At 52.0% G+C, this 25,733-nt stretch overlaps 4 protein-coding genes across 4 annotated transcripts; all 4 read right to left on the bottom strand.

Annotated features, from left to right (window-relative positions):
• Nucleotides 1–12,028: 12,028 nt before the first annotated feature.
• On the bottom strand, nt 12,029–13,491 carry LOC119338197 (peroxidase P7-like). The gene is made up of 3 exons (XM_037610505.1): nt 13,136–13,491; nt 12,849–13,040; nt 12,029–12,766 (listed from the first exon to the last, which is right to left on the bottom strand). The coding sequence occupies exons 1-3, from the start codon at nt 13,352–13,354 to the stop codon at nt 12,215–12,217; spliced, it is 963 nt and encodes a 320-aa protein (XP_037466402.1). The 5' UTR covers nt 13,355–13,491; the 3' UTR covers nt 12,029–12,214.
• A 2,869-nt stretch (nt 13,492–16,360) lies between these two features.
• On the bottom strand, nt 16,361–17,670 carry LOC119338198. The gene has a single exon (XM_037610506.1). It carries the CDS (start codon nt 17,617–17,619, stop codon nt 16,690–16,692), a length of 930 nt encoding a protein of 309 aa, XP_037466403.1. The 5' UTR covers nt 17,620–17,670; the 3' UTR covers nt 16,361–16,689.
• Nucleotides 17,671–19,787: 2,117 nt separating this feature from the next.
• Nucleotides 19,788–20,844, bottom strand: LOC119338200 (peroxidase 52-like). The gene is made up of 3 exons (XM_037610507.1): nt 20,782–20,844; nt 20,498–20,689; nt 19,788–20,399 (listed from the first exon to the last, which is right to left on the bottom strand). Exons 1-3 carry the CDS (start codon nt 20,827–20,829, stop codon nt 19,845–19,847), a joined length of 795 nt encoding a protein of 264 aa, XP_037466404.1. The 5' UTR covers nt 20,830–20,844; the 3' UTR covers nt 19,788–19,844.
• Nucleotides 20,845–21,750: 906 nt separating this feature from the next.
• LOC119339707 (peroxidase P7-like) lies at nt 21,751–23,627 on the bottom strand. Its single transcript, XM_037611667.1, has 3 exons — nt 22,964–23,627; nt 22,668–22,859; nt 21,751–22,576 (listed from the first exon to the last, which is right to left on the bottom strand). The coding sequence occupies exons 1-3, from the start codon at nt 23,183–23,185 to the stop codon at nt 22,025–22,027; spliced, it is 966 nt and encodes a 321-aa protein (XP_037467564.1). The 5' UTR covers nt 23,186–23,627; the 3' UTR covers nt 21,751–22,024.
• Between the last annotated feature and the right edge of the window lie 2,106 nt (nt 23,628–25,733).

The following is a 25,733-nucleotide window of genomic DNA, read 5'->3' as shown; positions in this document are numbered from 1 at the left end:
AGATGTCCGCGACAGTAACAGAAAGCCACGGCGCAATAGACATAAGCATCGGAACAATGGCGACAATGCCGAAGATACGGCAGTCAATGCCGGATTCAGCAACTCCAAATCTGGTCAGTGGAAGAAGCCATTTAAAAGAAACAATCCGAGATCGTCCAGTCTGGACCGCATACTCGATCGCTCGTTCCAGATTCACGGCACCCCCGATAAACCAGCCAATCACACTAACAGAGATTGTCGGATGTTCAAATAGGCCGGCAAGATAAATGCCGAGAACAAGGACAAGGGGCTGCACAGCGATGATGACGAGGAGCCCCGGCGTCCAAACACTGGGGGACAGAAGAAATTCCTCCCGCCCCCCAGGTAAAAACGGTAAACATGATCTACACTACCCACATCCTCAAACTGGAGCGAAAGCATGCACTTAGGGACGTTTATGCGATGGAGCCAGTCGCCCCAAAGTTCAACCCATGGTCATCATGCCCGATCACTTTTGATTGTAGGGACCATCCTACCAGCATCCGTCATGGCGGCTCAGCCGCATTGGTCCTTGACCCAATCATCGACGGATTCCACCTCACGCGAGTCCTCATGGACGGTGGCAGTAGCCTGAACCTGCTCTATCAGGACACAGTGCGCAAAATGGGCACCGATCCCTCACGGATCAAGCCAACCAAAACCACCTTTAAAGGTGTAATTCCAGGGGTAGAGGCTCGCTGTACGGGCTCAATTACACTGGAAGTGGTCTTCGGATCTCCAGATAATTTCTGAAGCGAGGTATTAATCTTCGACATCGTCCCTTTCCGTAGTGGCTATCATGCACTACTGGGATGAACTGCGTTCGCTCGATTTAATGCGGTGCCGCACTATGTATACCTCAAGCTCAAAATGCCAGGACCCCGCGGGGTTATAACTGTCAACGGAAACACAGACCGCTCCCTCCATACGGAAGAGCATACTGCAGCCCTTGCGGCCGAAGTACAAAACAACATTCTTTGATAGACAGCCCATTCGGCAACAACAACCCCAAACACCATCAAGAGAGTCCGTAGCACCCCGCAGCAGGATGGTCAGGCGTGCCAAGAGCTCGATTAGCAATTCGGCCTCCGCAATAGCCCCATTGAGGAGGCATTTGTGCCACGCGTACACAACTACGCACTCAAAATACCATGGGCATATGTGGAGGCAAGTCGATGATGTAGTTCACAGTGCTGTTTAGCCCCCACGAGGCCCGCACATCCTTCAACTTTCTTTCTTTTCAGGACCCTACTTTCGGGAAGCCCCTTCAGAAAACCGGACTATCGGACTCATCACTGAGGGGAACACCAAGGAGGAAAGAGGCTTTGCACACAAGGGAATACCCAGGTGGTCTCTTTCAATGATCATTATACCTGTTTTTACATACCCGCATGCAGCTTGCCCCTGGATAGGACATGTCAAATAGTCCTATTTTTTCTTTGCTTAATGCATTAATTGTACACATACGCTTTGCCGTATTATCTAAATAAATGGGAAATAGTATACAACGTCAGCTCCTTATTACTATCTTCATACTTTCCCTTGAATATTTATTTAATGTTGGATCTGAACACTTTGGTACGATCCGTTCGCCAGGGGCTTTCTATTGAGCCCCATAATATGGCAATAAAAGTTCGAACACTTTCGACAGTGCGGCACCCCAAACTTATAGCACTACATGCATCAGCTCTGAATCATGTCTTGGGTCAATAGTTGGGTTAGCCCGGCTCCCTTGTTTTGGTACCTTACGTTTCGTTATATCGGTTAAGGTAGCGCAGGGAGAACTACTGCGATTGTGTCCCGGTTCTTACGGACAAGTACCTCAGTAGAGAAAGCCGAAAAGTGACTGTCATGATGCGGCGAGAGCTGGTCGCTGTTTGAGAGGTACTAAATCCTTAAAGATTTTTTCCGCTTAAGGCGAGGAATCGGCCTTGTCCGATTTAGGCGTGTATAGCGCCCCAGTTCGGCCTTCTGAATACCAGGGGCTTCGCCGAAATTTAAAATTATAGACTTCTATGGACAAGTGAGAGTTATAAAGTTGTATAGTCCAATTGCCTCATTCGCTGCGCCGAACACCTCCTTAAAGGACCCAGAACTTGGATAAAGAGTGTTTGGGTTTCCCACGAACACCCCAGTACTAGCTACATGGGGGCGGAAGCCGACGACTGGCCTACTCTCAGAATTTTATAAACGGCCGCACAGAAGGTAATATTTTAAATGAACAAAATGTTATATAGCGTATACAAACTCGTTCTTATATTACAAAAATGACATGAGTTCATTTACTCAAAGATTACATTCTTGGGGCATTCATCAGCCACAAGGTGAGCACCTTTCATGACGCCGTCATAATATTTCTTGGGGCAGCGGTGCTCCTTACCCTCTGGGGGTCCTTCCTTCACCAGCTTCTCAGCATCCAATCTGGCCCAATGCACCTTCGCACGGGCAAAGGCCTGGCGGGCACCCTCAATACAGACGGACTACTTGATAACCTCAAGCTGCAGGCAGGCACTTACCATCCACTTTATAAGGCCAAAGTAGCTATCGGGCAGGGGCTCGCCAGGCCACATCCGAACTATGAGGTCCTTCATGGCCAATTCGACCGCCCGGTGGAGTTCGACCAACTGCTTCAGTTGGTCACTCAGAGACATTGGGTGTTCGGCTCCGGTATACTGGGACCAGAACAGCTTCTCCGTCAAGCTCCCTTCTTTGGCACGGTAGAACTCCGCGGCATCTGATATGCTGTGTGGCAGATCTGTGAATGCCCCTGGAGAGCTCCGAATGCGGGTGAGTAAAAGAAATGTCTCCTCCACATGCTTGCTTTGCATAATAAATGCCTTACCCGCTGCTATCTTCTTGGCCACTTGGATCTCCTGGAGGGCCTTCTGGGCTTCGGCCTTGGCATCTTTTGCACTCTCGAGGGCTTTGGCAAGCTCAGACGGTTGTGTCTTGAAGTCATGCTCCAAGGACTTGAACTTCTTGCGGAACTCCTGGAGCTCTTGCTGTGCCTCCCCCACCCGAGCATCTTGTTTCTCACGCTCGGTGCGCTCTGTGGCTGCCTTGGCTCCAGCTGCGGACAACGCTTTCTTCAGGGTTGCCGCTTCGGTTGCCGCCCCTATTAAAAATCATGATGCTTCTTGTTAGCATCACCATTTTTTCTTCCCTACACATGAATGGGGTATCACTTACCTTTGTTCTTCTCGAGCTGCCTCTTCACGAGGCCGAGCTCCTCTGTGGCTTGCCCCAGATCCTGCCTTAGTCCGGCAACCTCCGTTGTGCGCGCAGCGGCGATCAGCAGCAGCGCCTCCTCATTACCATAGACAACAACTGTCAGACTCCTACGGATTAATAATTGACCCTTCGTTTGGCTTTTTCTTTCCGAACACCAAACAGAGTATCAGGGGCTACTGTCTATTGGGTGATATTTTCTCACGCTTTTCACTTACCTCAAAGCCTGTTAGAAGGCTGGTGCAGGCTTCGGTCAATCCGCTTTTGGCGGACCGAACCTTCTCAATCACCGTACCCATGAGAGTACGGTGCTCTTCATCGATGGAAGCGCTGCGTAGCACTTCCAGCAAATCAACCGACGCCTCCGGTTGGACGGAGGTCATTGGTACGGCCGGCTCGCCCTCCTTAGCGCGGGGCTGCTCGCTTGAATTCGGAACCTGTGAAGGCTCCGGTGCAGTAACCGGCGGCGAGCCAGACTCGCTGCGGCTCTCGTCCGCATAATCCATGGGGATCTTACCCCCATGTGACCGGCGTCTGGGATTTTGCCTTGGAGCGTCTCCGAAAGCGTCGCCCCCTGCTTTGATATCCTTTGGGACAACACCTCGGTGTCATCCGCAGGTCGTGGGGAGGTGGCCGTCAGGAGCGAATCCATCTCCGACGCACTCAAGGACCCATCCGAGGAATATGCCCCGAGATTGGACCTGGCCGGACTGCATACACGTGTTCGGTGTTATTATGAACCAGAGTCGCACAAAAATATTACAGAATGCGGATACTCACGACTTCGCCCGGGGCTTGTGCCTGGGCAGCCACTCCTCTTCGCTATAGGCGACAGTGGTGGAGTGATCCGGAAGGGACGCCTTCCCTTTCTTTGGTGTCCTGGCCTCCTCCTGCGAGGCGGCCCTCCTTTTCTTCTGCTCCCTAGTGTGGGGAGGGGGCATTTCTTCATGATTCCCCTCGTCTTCGTGGGAGGAATCTGCCTAGTCATCCTCGGATAACGAGCCAATCATGGCCCTGCGCCGGAGACCTTTTCTGGTCCCCGTGGCCGCCCTCTTGGACCCTATGACCTCCCCGGATGGGGCGGCCTTCTTCTTCTTCCCCCCCCCCCTTCATGGGAGGAGTATGCCTCGTCGTCTTCGGGCGAGGCGTCCGGTGCAACCTCGCGCTCGAGACCTTTCCTGGTCCCCGTGGCCTTCTTTTCGGACTTCTTCTCCGGCACCTTGTAAGACGTCGGAGCCAGCATCTCCGTTAGGAGTGCGGTCGCTGGGTCTTCGGGCAGCGGAGCCGGACAGTCGATCTGCTCCGCCGTCTTCACGTAATCCTGTTTTGTCAGCATGGTGACTTAAAATCCTCCCGCAAATATGCTGGGACAGGTATATCTTTTGATGGTTAGAGGACTTACCGGATTGGCAAGGTGCTTTGCACTAAGCCTGCGGTCCTCGAAAATGGGAGAAGGAGCTTCGCCGGTCTTGAACAACACCTTCCAGACATCCTTATGCGTCGTGCCGAAAAGCTCGTGCAGCGTCTGGTGTTCGACTGGATCAAACTCCCACATATTGAAAGCCCATCTTTGACACGGGAGAATCCGGCGGACGAGCATGACCTGGACCACGTTAACAAGCTTGATGTTCTTGTCCCTCATACTTTTGATGCAGATCTCGAGTCCGGTCAGCTCCACAGGTTTGCCCTAGGCCAGGCCCTTCTTCTCCCAAGAGGTGAGCCGCATGGGGATTCCGGATCGGAATTTGGGGGCCGCCACCCAATTGGCATCGTGCGGCTCGGTGATGTAGAACCACCCTGATTGCCACCCATTCACAGTCTCCACAAAGGAGCCGTCAAGCCATGTAACATTAGGCATCTTGCCCACCATGGCGCCTCCGCACTCCGCCTGCTGGCCGCTAATGATCTTCGGCTTCACACAGAAGATTTTCAGCCACAGGCCGAAGTGGGGCCTGATGTGGAGGAAGGCCTCGCACACGACGATGAACGCTGAGATATTGAGGACGAAATTTGGGGCTAGATCGTGGAATTCTAGCCCATAGTAATACATAAGCCCGCGGACGAACGGGTGGAGTGGAAATCCTAGTACGCGGATGAAATGAGGGAGGAATACTACTCTCTCCCGAGACTTTGGGGTGGGGGTGATCTGTCCCTCCGCCGGAAGCCTATGCGCGATGTTTTCGGCCAGGTATCCGGCTGCCCGAAACTTGGTGATATCCTCCTACATTACAGAGGAGGCCATCCACTTGCCTCCCGCTCCGGACATGCTGCGAATGGTCTTACGGAGAAGGTGAGAACTTGGGCGCTAGGGCTCGAGAATGCGAGAACGGATGAGCAAAGGAGGAAGAAGGCGTGGGCGAAAACGGGGAATCCTTATCCCTTTATAAAGACAGTGAAAGAATGTGCGCCTTCCCACTTGCCCCTCGAAATCTCTTATTTTCCAAGCGCCTCGGTTAATGGCGCTGGTTGGGTTACCCATACCTGTATTGATGAAGATCCCGCGATAAGGGGACACGATCTCTGCTTTGACAAGACGTGCCAAAGAAACCGCCTCGCAATATGTGCGGTAGTTGGTTGTAAAAACGGTTCGAATAAGAGCCAGGCCGTGGCGTGATGTCACGCTACGAAGAGCTGTCAGCAGATTAGATTCATGGATTAATGTTCTCTCTGCGGTGGTATGTGAAATTTGTCTTGCAGAGCCGGACACGGTCCTTGTGTTCGGAATTTATCTTGGAGTATTCAGAGATGGAACCCGCCTCGCAATGTCGAAGACAATCTATGCATTGGACTCATCGTCATTGAAGCCTGGTTCAGGGGCTACTGAGGGAGTCCTGGATAAGGGGGTATCCGGACAACCGGACTATATACTTTGGCCGGACTGTTGGACTATGAAGATACAAGATTGAAGACTTCGTCCTGTGTCCGGATGGGACTCTCCTTGGTGTGGAAGGCAAGCTTGGCGATTCGGATGATAGATCTCCTTCTCTGTAACCGACTCTATGTAACCCTAGCCCCCTCCGGTGTCTATATAAACCGGAGGGTTTAGTCCGTAGGACACAATAACAACAATCATACCATAGGCTAGCTTCTAGGGTTTAGCCTCTCTGATCTCGTGGTAGATCAACTCTTGTAATACTCATATCATCAAGATCAATCAAGCAGGAAGTAGGGTATTACCTCCATCGAGAGGGCTCGAACCTGGGTAAACTTCGTGTCCCCAGTCTCCTGTTACCATTAGCCTTAGACGCACAGTTCGGGACCCCCTACCCGAGATCCACCGGTTTTGACACCGACAATGGCTGTCCAGCGCCCTGTGGGCGGTGGTTCCTGTTCTTCTCCGGCATCGTCGTCCATACCGTCGATGTCTTCGGAGTCGAAATCAAGCATGTCGGTCAAGTCGTCGACAGTGGCTATCAACTGGGTGGTGGGTGGGTAACGAAGTTCTTCGTCGTCCGCTTCCCACTCAAGCCGGACATAGTTCGGCCAAGAATCTCCTATCAAGGAGAGGGAATTTAATGAGTTTAACACATCACCTAAGGGTGAGTGTTGGAAGATATCCGCGGAGCTGAACTCCAAGATCTTCGCCTAGTCAGGTTCGATGGGCGCGGATACACGCGGTTCGGAGCCTATGGCCGGAGACGAGTCCGAGGTTCCAATACACATGCCTCGTTAGAGGTTGGACCTGTGTTCAGCTCTAACGCCGTTGAGTCTTTGGTTTCCGTGGTGGGGTCCAGCCTCCTACCCTCGGATGGCGCAATCTGCTCTGGATCTAGGGCCAGGGCGGTTACAGGCGCTATCTCCTGCACACAGTTCGATGACAGATTTAGGTCATGTTCGTCGTGGTGGCAGGGTGCGACTGTCATGGGTTCGAATCGTCGAAGATCAAGTCTCCGAGGATGTCGGCGGTGTAGTTCAAGCTTCCAAACCTGACCTGATGGCCAGGGACGTAGCTGTCGATCTGCTCCAGATGGCCAAGCGAGTTGGCCCGCAGTGCGCAGCCGCCGAATACGAAAATCTGTCCGGGGAGAAAAATCTCACCCTGGACTGCGTTGTTATAGATGATTGAAGGAGCCATCAAGCCTTATGATGGTGACGCAGTGGAACTCTCAACGAAAGCACCAATGTCGGTGCCAAAACCGGCGGATCTCGGGTAGGGGGTCCCGAACTGTGCGTCTAAGGCTAATGGTAACTGGAGGTAGCGGACACAATGTTTACCCAAGTTCGGGCCCTCTCGATGGAGCTAATACCCTACTTCCCGCTTGATTGATCTTGATGATATGAGTATTACAAGAGTTGATCTACCACGAGATCGTAGAGGCTAAACCCTAGAAGCTAGCCTATGATTATGATTGTCCTCGTCCTACGGACTAAACCCTCTGGTTTATATAGACACTGGAGGAGGCTAGGGTTACACAGAGTCGGTTACAGAGAAAGGAATCTTCATATCCGAATCGCCAAGCTTGTCTTCCACGCAAAGGAGAGTCCCATCCGGACACGGGACGAAGTCTTCTATCTTGTATCTTCATAGCCCAACAGTCTGGCATATGCATATAGTCCGGCTGTCCGAGGACCCGTTAATCAAGGACTCCCTCACCCCCTAATGAGCCTTAAACCTCGCCTATTCCCAAGGAGACATGCGAACGACACGGTTGGATTATCCAAACCCGCATTGATGAGAATCCCGTGATAAGGGGACACGATCTCTGCTTTGACAAGACGTGTCAATGGCCGTGCCTCACAACGTGAAGCGGGGCTGTAGAATGGTTCAAAATAATAACAAGGCCAGAACATAATGTCTTGCCGAAAAAGTTGCTCGTGGACGTAACTTATTTTGCTTTAAGTAGTGTTGCCTTTACAGCTTAGGGTTGTAAGTGTTAAGCAGGGCCGGATACAGCTCTTATGTGCGGAAGACTGCTTTGGAGTATTCGGAGAAGGGACCCGTCTTGCAATGCCGAAGACAATTTGTGCGCTGGAATCGTCATTGAAGCCCGGTTCAGGGGCTACTGAGGGAGTCCTGGACTAGGGGGTCCTCGGGCGTCCGGACTATGTGATATGGGCTGGACTAATGGGCCCTGAAGATATGAGATCAAAGACCTTCCCCAGTGTCCGGATGGGACTCTCCTTTGCGTGGATGGCAAGCTTGGCGTTCAGATCATGCATCTTCGTTTCTCTGTAAACAGACTCTGTACAACCCTAGTTCCCTCCTGTGTCTATATAAACCGGAGGGTTTAGTTCGTAGAGGTAATCACAATCATACAGGCTAGACATCTAGGGTTTAGCCATCACGATCTCGAGGTAGATCAACTCTTGTAACACCTATACTCATCAAAGTCAATCAAGCAGGAAGTAGGGTATTACCTCCATTAAGAGGGCCCGAATCTGGGTAAACATCGTGTCCCCTGCCTCCTGTTGCCTTCGATCCTTAGACGCACAGTTCGGGACCCCCTACCCGAGATCTGCCGATTTTGACACCGACAGTGGCTGCTCCTCATCGCGGGCCATCATGCTGGCCGAGGAGAGAGCGACGAGGTAGGCGGCGCAGCAGGAGCGGCGCAATGCGGCACGCCGTTTCGCGTTCGTCAAGTCTGACGGGGCGCCCGCCTTGGTCAGTGAGGACCCCGAACCGACGGAGGCCTGGGCCCGTGAGTGGTCCACCACCATCACGGATACAACCGTGCGGCGCCGGCGCCGCCTCGACGGGGAGCTTGCAGAATCGGCAAGCAGTGGTTTCTTAGCAACACCTCTGTCGTCACCGGTAGGGGCAAGGCTGCCGCCAGGGCACCACGGCCGGGGTCGGCATTTGCCGCGGTGGCCCTCCGCACGACGTGGGAGGAAGCAGAACAACTCCTTCGCAAGTGCCAGGTGGCGGCCGGGCAGGGGTGTTGTGCCCCCCGCGCCGTTCCGTCGCAGGAAGGACTACTCCGACAACGACAGCAACACGGACGACGATGGCAGTGCAGCCGGCCAGGGCGGCCACGCGTACAAGGTCACCGTCCACTACAAGTTAGCCTCTTAGTTTTTTTGTTTAGTTAAAGAAACAAAATATCATCCGTTTTACGTAAAAGATGCCCGGACTTTAGTGAATTCCATCGTGTTTTGATGAAATTCGTCTAATTTGTTCTAATTCGTTTTGAAATGGATGCAGACACGATTGAATGACCACATCACTATCTCCGCGAACAAATAGGGTCCGTTGGAGATGCCCTAACACGCCCACCAACGCACAGAATAGATACAAAACATCTCCGGTAACATGCTAAATGTATGGACTTTATTTATAGGTTTGTACGGGCTGGGGCTTGTGCCCTCTTTTAATTGGCCCCCCTGATTTTCATCAGTGGGCCCGCGTCCCTTAATCAATCCTCCGCCAATCATCGCTAAGCTGCCTGTAAACCCCTATAGAAACCTGTACGCCTAGCATTACTGCTCGGTCTACCGAATCCTCATAGAGATCCCCGCCGTGACGACCACCGCGTGGAGAAGCAAACATGACCGAATCTCCTCTGCCACCTTCTGTCGGATGCACCACTTGCCATTTCATATGAAGCACTCTACCCACGTTTCGCGGCCTAGCTCGCCAACCCAGGGCTCACCGATCCGGCTTCAGGATAGGATGCCCGCGGCGTCGTTTTCCTCAGACACACGCCGCTACGCAGTGACACGGCAGCCGGCAGGGCATGGCCGCCAACCGCCGAACGCGACGGCGCCCCGTGATCACCGACCCCGCGGAGGCACGGAGCAACAGGGAGCGGCCAGTTTCTTCTTGCGCGGCGGCGCAAAATGGCCGGGCGCGCGCGCGGGGAAGGGCCAGCTGACTCAAGGCAAACGTGCGGATCCGCGACAAACAGTTAGGTTTTTTTTTGATAAAGGGCGACTTTATTATTTCAAAATGTAGCATCAAACGGATACAAAGCATTATGAGTAATACTCGGCCTCTGCATAACTAAGATGCACACAGCCAAATCCAGAAATCTGACAAAAATCATAAAATAAAAATCGACAAATCGGCAATAGTAGAGTCCTTTAGACCGACACTATACCTATGTCGAAGAAGGTGGTGGATCGATCCGTAGGTTATGCTGCCACCCATGTTGGGAAAAAACCTCCGTAGCCACCTGCTCCAATCGCGTACACACCACCATGAACAACGATTGGTATTCCGGCCGTTGTAACATAGACCACATACGTAGCGAGTGCGTACATCGGAAAATAACCTGTAGAGGAGAAACATTTTTATCATTAAAAACCAAATCATTTCTACATAGCCAAAGCGACCAAATTAAGGCATACGCTCCCACCCTTATTAACGTTTTGAACCTATTTGGAATACCGTCCAACCAATGACCAAAAATATTGGCAACACTTATGGGCGGATACAAATTTGACGCTATTTGGATGACTGACCACGTAGAACGTGCAAATTTGCATTGGAAAAAGAGGTGTTTGATTGTCTCGTCACGAGTACAACAAGAACACTTCTTACTCCCTTGCCAGTTTCGCCGTGCGAGGTTGTCTTTGGTTAACACGACTCCCCTACAAAGATACCACATGAAGATTTTCACTTTTAGTGGAATTTTAGACTTCCAAATTTTCTTATTATTACTCGTTGGTACCTCAGAATGCGTGAGTGCACAATACATAGAGTCTACTGTGAAAGACCCTGGTGTAGTGAGGTTCCAGCGAAACACATCCCGACCTTGTGTCAGGTTCATCGAATCCAGCCGTGATAAAAGATTATGCCATGACACAAGCCGGGGGCCAATCAAATCCCGCCTGAACGAAATATTTGGCGGGGAAGAACCGAGCACGTGCGCAATAGTATTATTCTTATCACGAGCGATGTTATATAAGGCTGGATATTGTTCTCTGAGACTGGCATTGCCTAGCCAGATGTCTTCCCAGAAACGAACCTCCGACCCGTCCTTTATCGCGAAAGACCCAAAGCGAAAGAGATATTTCTTTGCCGCCATTAGGCCAGCCCAAAAGTGCGAGTCACCAGGTTTCCAATATGCCTGGGATACCGCCTTTTGACCTAGATACTTGTTGCGCAACATGGTTTGCCAAACACCATCCTCGGTAAGAAGTTTAAATAACCATTTACTGAGAAGGGCCTCATTCTTGACCTGCAGGTCATGAATTCCAAGGCCACCTTGGTCTTTAGGCCTACAAATCACACTCTATTTGGCCAGCCTGTATTTTTTTCTTTTCATCGTCTCCTTGCCAAAAGAATCTGGATCTAAAGTAGTCCAGTCTTTGTAGGACCCCTTTTGGGAGTTGGAAGAAAGAAATCATATAGAGAATCATATTTGTGAGGACGGAGTTAATCAAAACTAGCCGACCACCAACTGAGAGTAGTTTTCCTTTCTGACTGCTCAACCGTTTCTCTAGCCGCTCCTCCACATGCTTCCACTCTGCAATGGTGAGACGCTGATAATGAACCGGTATTCCCAGATATTTAATAGGGAATTGGCCAACGGTACCCTCCCACGTGACGAGACAAACCGAGGCCGAGGCGGCGGGTATCTATCTCGTCCCCGGCAAGTGGCCCGGCCGCCTGCCATTGTCACTTGCACTGCATAATTGGGGGACTGGCTCTGGACGCAGGTAAATTAAGTGTTTTGTTCAGGCTCTAACAGATCAGATGCAGCAAGTTTGATTTTAAATTGTTACTAGCAGTTTGACGTCTGTCATGGTGCTGTTGATGTGTCAGTAGGCTCCGTTGGAGTATACTTGCTAATCGGATTGAGTGCGATCTCAGGCTAATCCATCTACCCCAGCCTCGTGGAAAAGAATCTTGATTAATTGATCATTACAATTGCCAGCAACAAAATGGAAATGGGAGCAGTTCCATATCTGTTAACGGCCCTTTTGGCTGTTCAGTGTGCTCTGAGTGAAGCTGTGAGCATAGATAGCCTCGCGAGTTCGTCCGGACTGGACACCACAGATTCATCCTCCGATCCGGTTGACCTTAGTTGATCTTCTTGCAGTCCAGCCTGATCTCCGTGGGAGTATCCGCCGACGGCATGAGGCTCCCCATCTTCCCCATTGCCTTGGCGAAGTCGAGGGCGAATATATCCGGGTTGCGCATGTACACCCTCACCAGTACGTCCTGCGACCCGCCGTTGTACAGCTCCTGGTCCGAGTGGAAAAGCCCCTGCTTGTTCGCGAGGTTCTCGAAGTAGGTGGTGTCGAACCAGGTCGGCGTCGACACGTCGATGGGCGCGAGCGTGGCGTTGCCGCCGGTCTGCGGGCACGTCTGCTTCCGGAGCGCCGCGAACTTGGCGTCGATGTTGGTGTCGTTGTAGATGCGGTCGCGGAAGGTGGCGCACCGGGCCTGCCCGATGGTGTGCGCGCCGGACAGCGCCGTCATGTCCCGCGGCGTCAGCCCCTTGCTGCCGAACGTGGCGATGAGGCCGGCGAGGCTGGACCCCGCGCTCGGGAGATTGGAGTTGGCCGCGCTCTGGCTCGCGTTCCGGGCGTCGCGGCGGCCCAGCTGCACCGCCCACGTCGGCCCGCCGAGCTGCATTGTATCCCATCATCTTACTGATGAGCAAGTTTTTCAATGGTGCATGGATCGGGGATGAACCAGAGCAACTGATTACCAGGTTGACGCTGTCCCGTGCGGCGAGGGCGACGATGTCGGCGCAGGAGACGGTGGCCTTGCAGACCGCCTCGACCTGGGCCTTGATGGTGTCGATGACGTCGTAGCCGCGCACCGAGTTGGCGTTCGGCCCCGCATTTTTCTCGCCGGTGAAGTTGGCGGTGTCGTCCAGCAAGATGGACGCGTCGCAGCCCTGCGCAAGAAAACACCTCGCGATCAGCAAATCAACTATACTACAGACATACGCTATATTAACCGAGGAAATGGCACCAGTGTACTCTCGCTCACATTGACGAAGCAGTCATGGAAGAAGAGGCGGAGGATGGACGCGCCCATCCGCGGCTCCGCCGCGACAGCCTGCGTCATCGCCGACCGCACGATGGTCTGCAAGCTCGGGCACCTCCGGTCGTAGAACTTCGACGACAGAAATGCGCCTTCGGAGCCGGCGAAAAGCGGGGCCAAGACAGCGGCAGCCATGAGCAGGCACCTCACCGCAGTGGCGGCCATACCTGACGACGAGCTAGTAGACGAGAAGACTCAAGACCGTACTGATGGTTTGATGAGAAGGGAAGCATGACATGGGAGCGTGTATATAGTGGGCGTGGGTGTGTGTCTCCGGCTAGCTAGCTCGTGGTTGCATATGGCGGCAGATGCTCCGGGGAGGGCAGTGATTGGCTGGACGCCTGAACTCGAGCTGTATGGGCTGACTAATGTGCATGCCGAGGACCGGCGGGGAAGGTGACGGTGGGCTGATTAAGGTTGGACTCTAGTGCTAGCGCCGCATCAGATCGATGCGGAGCACGACGGCGTGGGTCACATCGATGCAGCAATGCAACTTGGGCGCGAGGAATATGTTGGAATGATTGACGCATATGGCCTCATGGGAGTCAGGGAGTGGACAGGAGTCCTGGAGGCCTTGACTCTTGTTAATACGCTTCGCGTGAATGGTACAATTTCCTCCAAATTATTATTTTTATAACTTTCTAAAATTGATCAACCTTAGAGTCCCCATTGATCAACTATGGAGCATTTTTAAGGGCATCTCCAGCTGCGACCCACAAATTTCCTCTCGCATCCGTGTTCAACGCTGCGTGCATAAATTTCAACCCGTATTTGAACTAACCGAACAAAATTCATGTAAGACGGCTGATATTCATCAAAGTCCAGATAGAAAATAGCACAAATCATCCATACATAGCATGCAAATTAAGTCTAGTACAACAATATCTCAAATTCGACTAAATTAACCGGATGTCCAACAAGTGTTTCATCAACGGATCATGCCCTCCCGCACATACTCCCCCTTCAGCTTCATCCAACTGTACGTAAATGGTTGTCCCTCTGTCCTGTGGTACACCACGACAGCGTGGGCAGGCTACATAATGTGTAGACTAACATTGAGTGAACGAATAAATCAACAAGTTGAGCAAGAGGATGCAAAACTTATGATCTCTTTCTCTGTCGCGTGCAATGGCCATCTTGCCTCCAGCTGACGAACCATGTCATAAAACTTGGTGACGCTGGTTTGGATAGTGTATCAGCGATACGATAACGTCGTCACGTTGCGTTGTCGAATGATGTACACGTCATAGGGTGCAATGTACTTTCGTGCATGAAATGTTTCATGCACTTGCTGCCAGAAGGTCCCCCCCTCCCCCCCCCCCCACCCCCGCTCCTGCCTACGAAATCCACGGATACGACCAGCCACACATCACACAACAACTCAAACTCCATTGTCGAGTAACTCGCCATCCTTCGTACTCTAAAGAAAACAACATAGGGTTCGAAAATAAGCTCAATGACATTTGACTGAACACCTGCCGAGCGTGGTGTCCACCATGGAGGTTGTCTACAGGGGACGGAGTGTACCTGGGTTCAAACGGCTCCAGGGTGGACAGTGCCGTCGTAGAGGCGAGCGGGCACATCGGTGCTGGTTGCGGACGTCCGGCAATGCCTCTGTGGCAGCCAGAGACATACATCAACGGCGGCAGAGGTGGACAGTGCAGATGCAAAGCAAGGGAGAAAAGGGACGGAGTGGAAGGAAATGGGATCGGGAGGGGGGATTGGGTGGGCCAGGGGTGTCGGAGTCCTACGTGTTTGTCGCCAGACTCCCGCAACACTCCCTCCCACTTTATCTTCAATTTGCGGAAGACAACACGTCCGGACCGATACATGCCCACGTTGGATGACTCCGGCGGTCCGAACGTATGCGGGCGGTTTGAGGGTCGGCGTCGGAGATGCCCCAACCCTTCCCTTATCCCATGGCTTTCCAAACGTGCCCCTAAAACTTAACTCCAATTTTGACGAGTTAAAGTTTTTTGCACCTAGCACTTCCCCGAAATTTGTAACTTCTCAAAAGCTCAAAGCACAAATAGTTATTTCAAACTCAAATTTAAACTAGATTAGCATATAATTTTTCAAATGTACATAACATCCACTAATGTATATACATTAGGAAAAAAAAATTCTAGAACACATGTACGCTATTTGAATCTGGATAAAAGGTCTATCAGTCAATGAAGTCGATCGATCTAGCCAGCACCTGAGATGGAGCTAGCCAGCACCGGAGATGTAGCACACAGAAACATTCTATACCATGATAAATTGCATTGAGCTGAGTTAGGCACAAGTGAGCACGATGGATCCACTCTGTCCAACTCTGCTCAGCATCAGAGACAAAACTGACCGGCAGATCTACAAATCCAGCCTATACCAATGCTTAATCATCTTCCAGTTCCAGTGACAATTATCCTCCGTTTACCTACTCGCAATATTGTAGTACACATTTCGGTGCTGCCAATACCTAATCAGCTGTGGTGTTCGGTATGCTTGTCGGTGCTACACAGGTGTGTCTGCTGAAACTATGATTGGTGTTATTTTGTTGGAAAACCCACAGAAGTGCTTGTTGCGAACCACTAACAACACGATTTTTGCAGCTGCTAAATCTCAGAAATCTGAAAGAAGCTACTAATGAAGGTTATTATATGCTTTGTTTCTAAATATAAGTCTTTTTTAGATATTTCAATACAAACTACATACGGATGTATATAGACATATTTTAGAGTGTAGATTCACTCAGTTTGCTCCATATGTAGTCCCTTATTGGAATCTCTAAGAAGACTTATATTTAGGAATGGATGGAGTACAATGCAACTGCTTTACTTCTTTCCTAATGCTAAGGATAGCAACACCAGGCATGTCTCTGGATGAAGCAAATTGCACTGAGGATAATGCATGATGTTGTTTCGCGGATTACATTTGCATTCAATAGCATCTGGAATTGTACAACTTCTGCTTCACGTGCATGGTAAATTAATCAAACAAATGTGCTTTTGGTATGTCTGAATTCAGAAACTATCAAGAATTTATTTTCCCCAGCAGTGTTACAAACACCTCATTGTACCATTCAAGCAAAATACTCCCTCTTTAAACTAACATAAGAGCATTTAGATCACTACTTTAGTGATCTAAACACTCTTATATTAGTTTACGGAGGGAGTACATTCTAAACACTGAAGCAATTCCAACCAGGAATCTTTTAACTGGAATGGACTTTTCAGTCATCCCTGATACACCACTATGTTGTTCTGAGGTAAACCATCCATATAATTACTGGTTTGCTATTCAGTAACATTGATACAACACCCTACATATAAAAGACACTTTTCTGTTAAGGGCACAGCATCTGAGGCTAACAAGACACCATTTCATCTTATCAATTGCACAGAGGAACACACACTAATGCAGAGAGGAGCAGCGATGAACACATGGGCATCACTATGTGGTCAAAACTGTTATTGGGATGTATAAACTCACCATTATCCAGATGGCGCGATAGACAATCAAGGCCAAAGTGTGACCACCGATACAATATGATGATCCTTGCCCTCATCGAACGGCAGGTAGACATATGAGCTTGCAAATTCATTGTAGATCTCTCCAGTGAGCTCCCCATGCAGCGCACGGCAGTGCATATACAATACCACGTTGATCACCATTCCATACAGCATCATTGCAGCCAACATCGCCGTTCCAACCATGGCCTTGACCACAGCCGGCGCCATGCCAGCCCAACCGGTGGCAGCATCATATGTCTCCATGGCCACCCCACTGAAACCCCAGAGTACTATCCCAATGCCTGCGGCTAAGACCAAGAACGCGGAGAGCGCTGCCAGGCGTGCCCCGGAGAGCAACCGGCAGCTCTGGCGGAGCGCGGAGGGCCCAGCAGTGGACTCCACGATGGCTGCGGCGCCGGCGAGGGACCAGAAGGGGGCTAAGAGGGAGACGCCGAGAAGAGCAATACCTGTGCTAATTTCAGCGGGCAGTGGGAGCAGGGGGATAAGCAGAAGAGGGGAGGCCGGGAGGGCTGTGAGGAGGACGCGGAGAACGGAAGCAGGCACGGAGATAAGCGAAGCGAGGAGCTTGACGGGGCGGCCGAAGAATCCGGCGTGCGCGCTGGCGGCGGCGGCGGCGAAGGCGGCGAGGTAAAGAAGCGCCGCCACGAGAGCGAGAAGCAAGAGGGGGTTACTCCAAGAATCTTGCGGGGATCGGAGGGAGACGGAAGGAGAGGCGCCGGGGAAGGGCGTGGGGAGGGAGAGGAGGAGGAGGGAGAGCGGCAGGAGGAGGAGGCAGGAGAGGGCGAGGAAGTGGCGTGAGTGGGCGGAGACGAGGCGTAGGGTGGCACCGGCCGCACCGGCGACGAGGTCAGGCCAAGGGAGAGAGGGCAACGAGCCAAACGGCGGCAGCGACGGCGGCGGCGGGAGAGAATCCATTGGTGGGGTGGGTGGACGTGGGGATGGAGAGGAGACGTGTAGAAGAAAGAGACCAAGGCCGCGCTTGGAATCGGTGTAAATAAATACAGGTGTATTTTTCTTACGAGTGTATCTTACCGGCCAGTAGTGATTTGCAGGTGGAAACGAAAACGACGGCCGGTGGCCTGTAACTTTTACAAGTGTATTCAAAGTAGAAACGACATTCCAAACAGGGCCCAAGAGAGAGTGACGGGGGCTGCTGGACTGGTCGATTGTTTTGGGCCGATAAACGGAAGGCCCTATGTACCGGCAGATTCCATTTTTGTTGGCCCAATGCACAGCATAGATATCCAATTTTCCTGTTTCTCTCTCTCTCTTTTTTCTGTTCTGGGCTTTGGTGCTGTTCTGGTTTTTTGTTTGATCCGGTTTTTTTGGCCTTTCTTTGTTTTTGTTTTTTTAGGGTTGCCTTTCTTTGTTTTTGAACTTAATCAGCTCTGCTTTATTTTATTTTTTTCGGAAAACTGTTGACCTATTCATCTTCAATCATGACAGTACAACGAACAACAGATAATAAGAGTTACATTATCTATCAGAAGAGATATTAGAGAAGGCGAAGCATCCTCCACCAACTATTACAACCAACACATATTTTGCTAACTTTGCTGGTCATGGGTAACAAGATTTTTTTTCCCTCCAATACAGGGTTAAAAGTTAGTAACTGGAAATTGACATGCTATATGATAGCGGTTATCAAAGATGGCAGCAACACTCCCTGGAGAAACTGCTCCAACATTGAGTGTGTTAGTCCTCGATGTTGTCCGGATTCACCACAATTCTGTTGCAACCCGTTGCTTGTGCAAGCGACAATCCAAACCGAAGAGCATATGCTTCAGCCATTAGAGCGTCTGCACTCCAATCAATCTTTCAATTACTAGCGGCAATAAAATGTCCCTTTGAGTTTCTCATTACAGCTCCAGCTGTAGCCTGAAGCGTGTCGATGTTGAAACCGGCGTCAACATTTAATTTAACATAACCCGTCGAGGCTTCGGCCATCCCCAGTTTTCTCCATTCTCCTAGTGATTTTACGCCACTCCAACCGCAAATCCAGTGGTTTAAGCATTGGAGGAGGAAATCCAGGACTGATTCTCCTGCTCAATCAATCTCATAGGGATTAACCATGACCTCTTCGAGTTTGAGAAACATGAAGGGTTCTCCTAACAACAAGAAATTACCCTAGCAGGGCATGATAACTTCTAGAATTTTTACCAAATTGCATTTGTTGTGGTAGCACCCATACCGTTAGCATAATTTAGTTTAGCACCAAATTGTTTTTTTTTTGCTCTCTCTTGCTTTCCCTCCTTTTCAGTTCCTTTTTGTTTTCTATTCTACTTTATTTTTATGTTTTAGCTTATGTTCCTTCGTTTGTTTCTATTATTCTTTTCTAACTTTGTTCGTCTGTTTTTGTCAACAATTTCTTTTGTATAAGTATATTATAAGTGGATCGGAAAAGATTAGTTACTCAATTTTTTAGCAAAAGTTAAATAATTGCAACTTACTTACATCTTTTGAAATCAATGAAACTAACATTTTTTAGAGGCAAAAATCTAACATTTATACATATATGTATATCAAGTATGGTATATTGCTCAGCATGCTTACATTTAAGATTTAGGAACAAATCCGGCGTCGGATTATTTAAGCATGGCAGATCTGACACCCTGGCGTCAGATTTTTTTAAGCATGGCAAATCTGACACACGAGATGGCAAATTATATCGTCGCGAGCATGACAATTTCTTTCAGCTCACATGGCAACTCCTCATTGAGCAAGAATGGCAAATCTTTGCCATGCTCATTTTTTTTCGCCAGGATTTACCACGTTTGCTGAAGAAAATTTTCTCCATAACTATCAAACATGTCTACATTTGATTTAGAAAAAAATACTTCCTCCGTCCGAAAATACTTGTCATAGAAATGAATAAAAATGAATGAGAACTAAAATATATCTAGATACATCAATTTCTTCGACAAGTATTTTCAGACGGAGGGAGTATATGTTAAAACATCTTATAATAGTAAACGAGGGAGTATATTTGAACAATTAGCTCCATGTTGACATAGCAATATCAGTAAACACTTGACAACCCTTTTACACCGTTTAATAATCCTAACACAGCCTCTCCGGTTCGACTGGACTGGATATTGATCGCGGACGGCCCTCAGCAAAGATTCGTCGTCCAGTTGACATTAGTTGACCTTCTTGCAGTCCAACCTGATCTCCGTGGGCGTGTCTGCCGACGGCATGAGGCTGCCCATCCTCCCCATCGCCCTGGCGAAGTCGGCGGCGAACATGCCAGCATTGCCTCTGTACTTCTTCACCAGCGCATCCTGCGACCCGCCGTTGAACAGCTCTTGGTCGGAGTGGAAAAGGCCCTGCCTGCTCATGAGGTTTTGGTAGTAGTAGTTGTCGAACTTGTCCGGCGTCGCCGCGTCGATGGGCGCGAGCGTGCCGTCGCCGCCGGATGACTGCGGGCACGTCTGCTGCCGGAGCGCCGCGAACGAGGCATTGATGTTGGCATCGTTGTAGATGCGGTCGCGGAATGTGGTGCACCGGGCGTGCCCGATGGTGTGCGCGCCGGACAGCGACGTCATGTCCCGTGGCGACAGCCCCTTGTTGCCGAACATGGTGATGAGGGTGGCAAGGCTGGAACCCGGCCCCGGGAGGTTGGAGTTCGCCGCGCTCTGGCTTGCGTTCAATGCGTCGCGGCGGCCGAGCTGCACCGTCCACGTCGGGCCCCCGAGCTGCATTGTGGACATCAAATAAGTTCAAAATGCTACTCATAGAAAAACTTTGCTTGACGCGGCAATGGTGGATGAATAGTGATTTGTTAATTACATACCAGGTTGACGCTGTCCCGTGCAGCCAGGGCGACGATGTCGGCGCAGGAGACGACACCGCTGCAGGACGCCTCGACTTGGGCCTTGATGGCGTCGATGACGTCGTACCCGCGCACCGAGTTGGCGTTCGGCCCGGCGTTCTTCTCGCCGGTGAAGCTCGCAGTGTCGTCGAGCAAGATCGACGCGTCGCAGCCCTGCGCAAGAACGTACACTTGGAGATGAGCAAAGCAAATCAACTAGGAGCACCACATTGCAACTGAGGAAATGGCACCGGTGTCTAGCTCACATTGACGAAGCAGTCGTGGAAGAACAAGCGGAGGATGGACGCGCCCATCCGTGGCTCGGCCGCCACGGCCTGCGCCGTCGCGGACCGCACAACGCTCTGCAGGCTCGGGCACTTGCTGACGACCGATGTTCGGTACGCTTGTCAGTAGTAAATACATGTGTGCCAGTGAAAGTTCTGCACTGGCAGTGTGCTTCACTCGTCGACATTTTGGGATAGCAACAAATCATCCGCTCATTCAGGACTGACGTAAAAACTGCGGGAGCTTTGACACAGCCAAACCATTTTGCAGTACTTTCTGTTTCACGGGGGAAACGGATTTTACAGTTCTAATTACCTGAAGAAGATACGTGCCCAAGGAAATGTGCAAAGCTAGCTCAAGAAATGTACGTAGTGCTGTTTGCTGGAGCTGGTCATCAGTAAAGGTTGACGACAGAAAGGGCACGGGCCGACGTATTGCAAGGCGCCGATGAAAGCACCACTCTTCGCAGGCAGTGTGGTGCACTACGGCACTAGTGCGAGCTCACCGACAAGTGATAGCCAGGGCAGCTACGCACGCAAATTGTTCGAGCACCCGGGGCCAGGAGATGTACTCGTGTGATGTAAGTTTTGCTGAAAAACGTTTATTTTTGTCTTCTAGGTACGCGGTTTCACTTTCTATCATTTCACATGATTTTCGGTAGTACTGTCTTCTACTACCTCTGTATCATATGTAAGACCTTTTTTAACACTATGACTGTGTCAAAAAAATGTCTTATATTTTAATACATGGAGTACTATACTAATCTCCTCTGTTTCAGTCAGAAAAGTGTAGGCGCTGCGCAATTCAATCCTGCTGAGAACTAAGAGGGTGTTTGTTTCCAGACACTTATTGGTTTAGAGACTTAAAAAAGTCCCTATAAGTCTCATCTAAACCAAACAGGAGGAACTTATCGGGATTTAAAGTGGGCATTTGGGACTTATGAAATAAGACTCTCAAGGAGAGTCTTATAGGGACTTATAGTTGTAATATGGTCTTATAGGGACTTATAAGTCCCAGGAACCAAACAAGTAGAGACTTTTTAGGGATTTGTGCCTTATAAGTTGGGATTAGAAAAAGTCCTAGGACTTATGAACCAAACAGAGCCTAACTACACAACCTGATTATCAATCAGGCCGCCAAGGATAATTCTCCTGTTCGCGTCAGCCGGTCACAATCCCATAAATACGTGTGATGTTAAGTTCGTGAGGCAATCCTTAACCACCCTTAGTTAACCTTCCTGCAGTTCAGCCTGACCTCCGTCGGCGTCCCGGAGGCCGGCATGAGGACACCCATCTTGACCATGGCCTTGGCGAAGTCGCCGGCGAATATCTTGCCGTTGCCGCTGTACTTCCTCACCAGGGCGTCCTGCGACCCGCCGTTGAACAGCTCCTGGTCCGAGTGCAGCAGGCCGCGCCGCGCCACCAGGTTCGTGTAGTAGGCGTTGTCGAACGTATCCGGCGTCCGGTCGTCGAACGGCGCGAGGTTGTCGTCCCCGCCGGCCTGTGGGCACGTCCGCTGCCGCGCCGCCGCGAAGGTGGCGTTGATGTTGGTCTCCCCGTAGATGCGCCCGCGGAAGAGGAGGCAGCGCGCCCGCCCCACGGTGTGCGCACCGGACAGCGCCGTCATCTCGCGCGCCGACAGCCCCTTGGCCGCGAACGCGGAGACGAGGGACGCGGCGCTGGAGCCGGGGCCCGGGAGGTTCGCGTTGGCGGCGCTCTGGGTCGCCGTGCGCGAGTCCTTCCGGCCCAGCGGCACGTTCCACGTCGGGCCCCTGAGCTGCCGTGCAGATTACTTCGCGTCAGCACTTAGCAAACACACTGCGAGCTGTATAAGGTATTACCACCGGCGGACCGGGACGTGCACTCACCAGGTTGACGGCATCGCGGGCTGCCAACGCGACGATGTCGGCGCAGGACACGGTGGCCTTGCAGGCCGCCTCGACGCGCGCCTTGATGGCGTCGATCACCTCGTACCCGCGCACAGAGTTGACATTCGCGCCGGCGTTCTTCTCGCCGGTGAAGGTCGGCGTGTCGTCCAGGAGGATCGACGCGTCACATCCCTGGGCGAACAAACAAGCATACGCACGCGTGTCAATTTAATCAATCTCAGGGAGCTAGCCTGCCAGGCAGAGCCGAGGAGAATGGAGAAATGCGACCGACTCACGTTGACGAAGCAGTCGTGGAAGAAGAGCCGAATGATGGAGGCGCCCATCCGCGGCTCCGCGGCGACGGCCGGCGCCATCACCGACCGCACGATGGCCTCCACGTTCGGGCACGTCCTGGCGTAGAACCTGGTGGAGAGCTTCGCGTGGCATGGAAGGATCACACAGAGCCAGAGGAGAGCGGCAGCGACAACGCAGCCCCTGGCGGCGAACAAGAAACCCATCCCGGCCGGCCCTCTCAGCTCAGTCAGCTACTGCGACAGAACAGAGCACACACAGTCATAGAGCGGCTTCAGCAATGGATGCGGCCGGGCTAAGTGGCAGAGAGAGACGCTAGAGAACAGTGTACTTTATAGCGCTCGGCCGCTGGTCGTGGCGATCGTCTCAGTACTGTGCTAGTAATCTGAACGCACGTAGCGGAGGCGCACTGGGTGATTGGCTGGTTGACGAGAATGCATGGTGGCCTTGAGAGGCTGCGTCTGTGCGCGGCGCACCATGGTGCGGGTTGGCGTCCAACACCGGCGATCGAGCGGCTACGGGGTAGGGTCGGTCCTCTCCTTTGGGGAACAAAGCCGGAGCGCGACCGGGGGCATCATCGCTTTGCTCTCGCTTTCTTTCCGTCTTTGCGTGGTGTGCGAAGGTTCGGAACATGGCAAAAAGCAGCGTCTTGGCTCTGGATTTCAGCGGCTTTTGCTCTGAGTAGTACGTGAGTCGGTGAGTGGGTGCCTTCGATTGATAGCTGGTCTTTGCTTCGACACTGAAATTTCTGTAAGCCTAATTAGAGCCAGACCTAAGGTAATCCGTCCCTCTATACGTCTGCGAACGAGTCCGGGATGCAACCTCAAACTTATACTCAAACATGCAACCTAATAGATAAAAGGGCGAGGCTATACATCAGTCCATTGAAAAAAAAATTAAGGCATCAATCGATTTTCATCTTCCAATCTTCATCGTTGGACCTTGGTCGAACACCCAGAACTTCATCTTCAACCTCGAACTCAATCTGCCCTGAGCCGCCGCCGGCGCTCCTCGCCACCTCGCCCTCCCTGAAACCATCCCTCACCGCCAGTCTCCCGCCGCCCCGGGCCATCCATCTACACCACCGCCGTCCACCACCGTCCCCACCCCTAAACCGTAAGATAGATACTGGGATAGCCTCTCCGGCGAGCCCCCACTGCGGCTGTTTCTTACTTCCCTTCGGCGCCTTCTTTCTTCTAGAAAAATCGACTGACCCAAATCGGATTATCAGCCGACTGAAGTTTACTAAATTGTAGATAAAACTAGTCTGCTACTACTTGTCATCGGAGATGTAGACAACCTTCATGTCGGCATTGCCCGATGGTCATGCCTCATGGTCGTTGGCCACCTCCTGCAGCTCCGGCTCCTCATTGGACTTCATGTCCGTCAAGAATTCATCGACCTCCACCCCGCCTGCACCGGTAGGGATACAGATGGCATGCCTCGCCCCACACTAGCGCTCCTGCGACGCGCCGCCCCGGTGCCCGTGGCCACCATAGCCAACGACCAACCCCTCCTCCCGCGGAGCAGCGCCTCCTCATCGTCGCCGCGGTTCCCCCGGGGGTTCCCTCTGCCGCTGTTCGCAAGGTCGAGCCTGGTAGCATCTTTATTTCCGCAGCTGGCGGAGATCTCGTCGAATCTGCGTGTCCGGGTCGCCGCTCCGCCATTCGCGGCCTGCGTGGCCGCCCCTGATGTGGCGGGGCCGTCCCTCAAGGTTCGTTTTGCTGCCACTGATGCTCGGATGGAAGGCACTCCTCCTCTCCCCGTCCAAGGTGCCCATCGGCTGTGCCTCAAATCTCCGTCAGCTTCAATCTTCAAGTCTGCTGCTGCGGTGAATCCGAGGCCGCGCTCTACCGCTGTCAACATCGAAGAGGATGGGTGGCGCCTCATACGGCCGCCTTACTGGTGGAGGGAGGGCCGCTCCAACCATCAACAGTCGAGCCGCAGGTCCGCGCCTACTTTTTCCACCCCGGGGAAGAAGAATTTCGTCAAGCACAAAGATCGTACTTGCCACCGTTGCCTGCTCAAGGGACACTGCAAGGCGTACTGCAGGAACCCATTTACCTGTCTCCATTGTCATCAGATCGGACACCGGGCTTGGAGCTGCACCAACTCTCCGCCGTCATCCTCAACGCCTGGGGCTACACATCCGTTTACTGCTAAGGCCCGCCATCACAACAGGTTGGAGGTGGCGCCGCGATGACAACGGCCGGCACCGACGTGACGATGACCGCGACCGGATGGGTTAGGCTAGGGGCCGCAGGGACCAGCTGGACGGCATGCGTGGAGACTGCCGCCGTGATGATCGAAGGGACCTCTCACAATGTAGTGGTGTCGGGCGGTCTAGCACGGCGACAGACGAGGCGCTTGTCCGCTCGCCACCGCCATCCCCTTGCACCACCTCTGAAGACATCATCGAGATCCTCCCCATGTCTCTGACCCCTGGGTGGCTACAGAGTGCCAAGGAATGCCCCTCCGCTAGCTGGGCAACTTCACCTCGATCCCCACCTCCGCCGCGTCAAGCCGTCAGCTCCAGGAAGATCACAATGAACCTGCAACACCTGCGCTTCCTTCTTCGTCTGCAGAAATCATAGCCAGGCACATCTCTTCGCCTCATGAGATCACCGCGACGCCAAGTCCTACACCTGGAGATGTCATTGCCACACCAAGTTCTACAGAGGTCATCACCACTCACAGCTTGTCGCGTGACAGTCAGCGCACCCCCATCTTAGTGCCATGGCTGCCGGCGCTGCT

The sequence above is a fragment of the Triticum dicoccoides genome, chromosome 7B (assembly GCF_002162155.2).
Source record: "Triticum dicoccoides isolate Atlit2015 ecotype Zavitan chromosome 7B, WEW_v2.0, whole genome shotgun sequence".
NCBI classification, from domain to species: domain Eukaryota; kingdom Viridiplantae; phylum Streptophyta; class Magnoliopsida; order Poales; family Poaceae; genus Triticum; species Triticum dicoccoides.
The sequence above is the reverse complement of the archived record's forward strand: the minus strand, read 5'-3'. Positions and strand labels throughout refer to the sequence as shown.

Excerpts from the sequence above, each read along its gene's own strand:
- LOC119338197 (XM_037610505.1), bottom strand. The coding sequence starts at position 13,354 with ATGGCCGCCACTGCGGTGAGGTGCCTGCTCATGGCTGCCGCTGTCTTG. Across the intron at positions 13,041-13,135 it reads TCCATGACTGCTTCGTCAAT|GGCTGCGACGCGTCCATCTT; the intron begins GTGAGCGAGAGT and ends TTTCTTGCGCAG. Across the intron at positions 12,767-12,848 it reads CACGGGACAGCGTCAACCTG|CTCGGCGGGCCGACGTGGGC; the intron begins GTAATCAGTTGC and ends GATACAATGCAG.
- LOC119338198 (XM_037610506.1), bottom strand. The coding sequence starts at position 17,619 with ATGGATTCTCTCCCGCCGCCGCCGTCGCTGCCGCCGTTTGGCTCGTTG.
- LOC119338200 (XM_037610507.1), bottom strand. The coding sequence starts at position 20,829 with ATGGGCGCGTCCATCCTCCGCTTGTTCTTCCACGACTGCTTCGTCAAT. Across the intron at positions 20,690-20,781 it reads TCCACGACTGCTTCGTCAAT|GGCTGCGACGCGTCGATCTT; the intron begins GTGAGCTAGACA and ends GTTCTTGCGCAG. Across the intron at positions 20,400-20,497 it reads CACGGGACAGCGTCAACCTG|CTCGGGGGCCCGACGTGGAC; the intron begins GTATGTAATTAA and ends TCCACAATGCAG.
- LOC119339707 (XM_037611667.1), bottom strand. The coding sequence starts at position 23,185 with ATGGGTTTCTTGTTCGCCGCCAGGGGCTGCGTTGTCGCTGCCGCTCTC. Across the intron at positions 22,860-22,963 it reads TCCACGACTGCTTCGTCAAC|GGATGTGACGCGTCGATCCT; the intron begins GTGAGTCGGTCG and ends TTGTTCGCCCAG. Across the intron at positions 22,577-22,667 it reads CCCGCGATGCCGTCAACCTG|CTCAGGGGCCCGACGTGGAA; the intron begins GTGAGTGCACGT and ends TCTGCACGGCAG.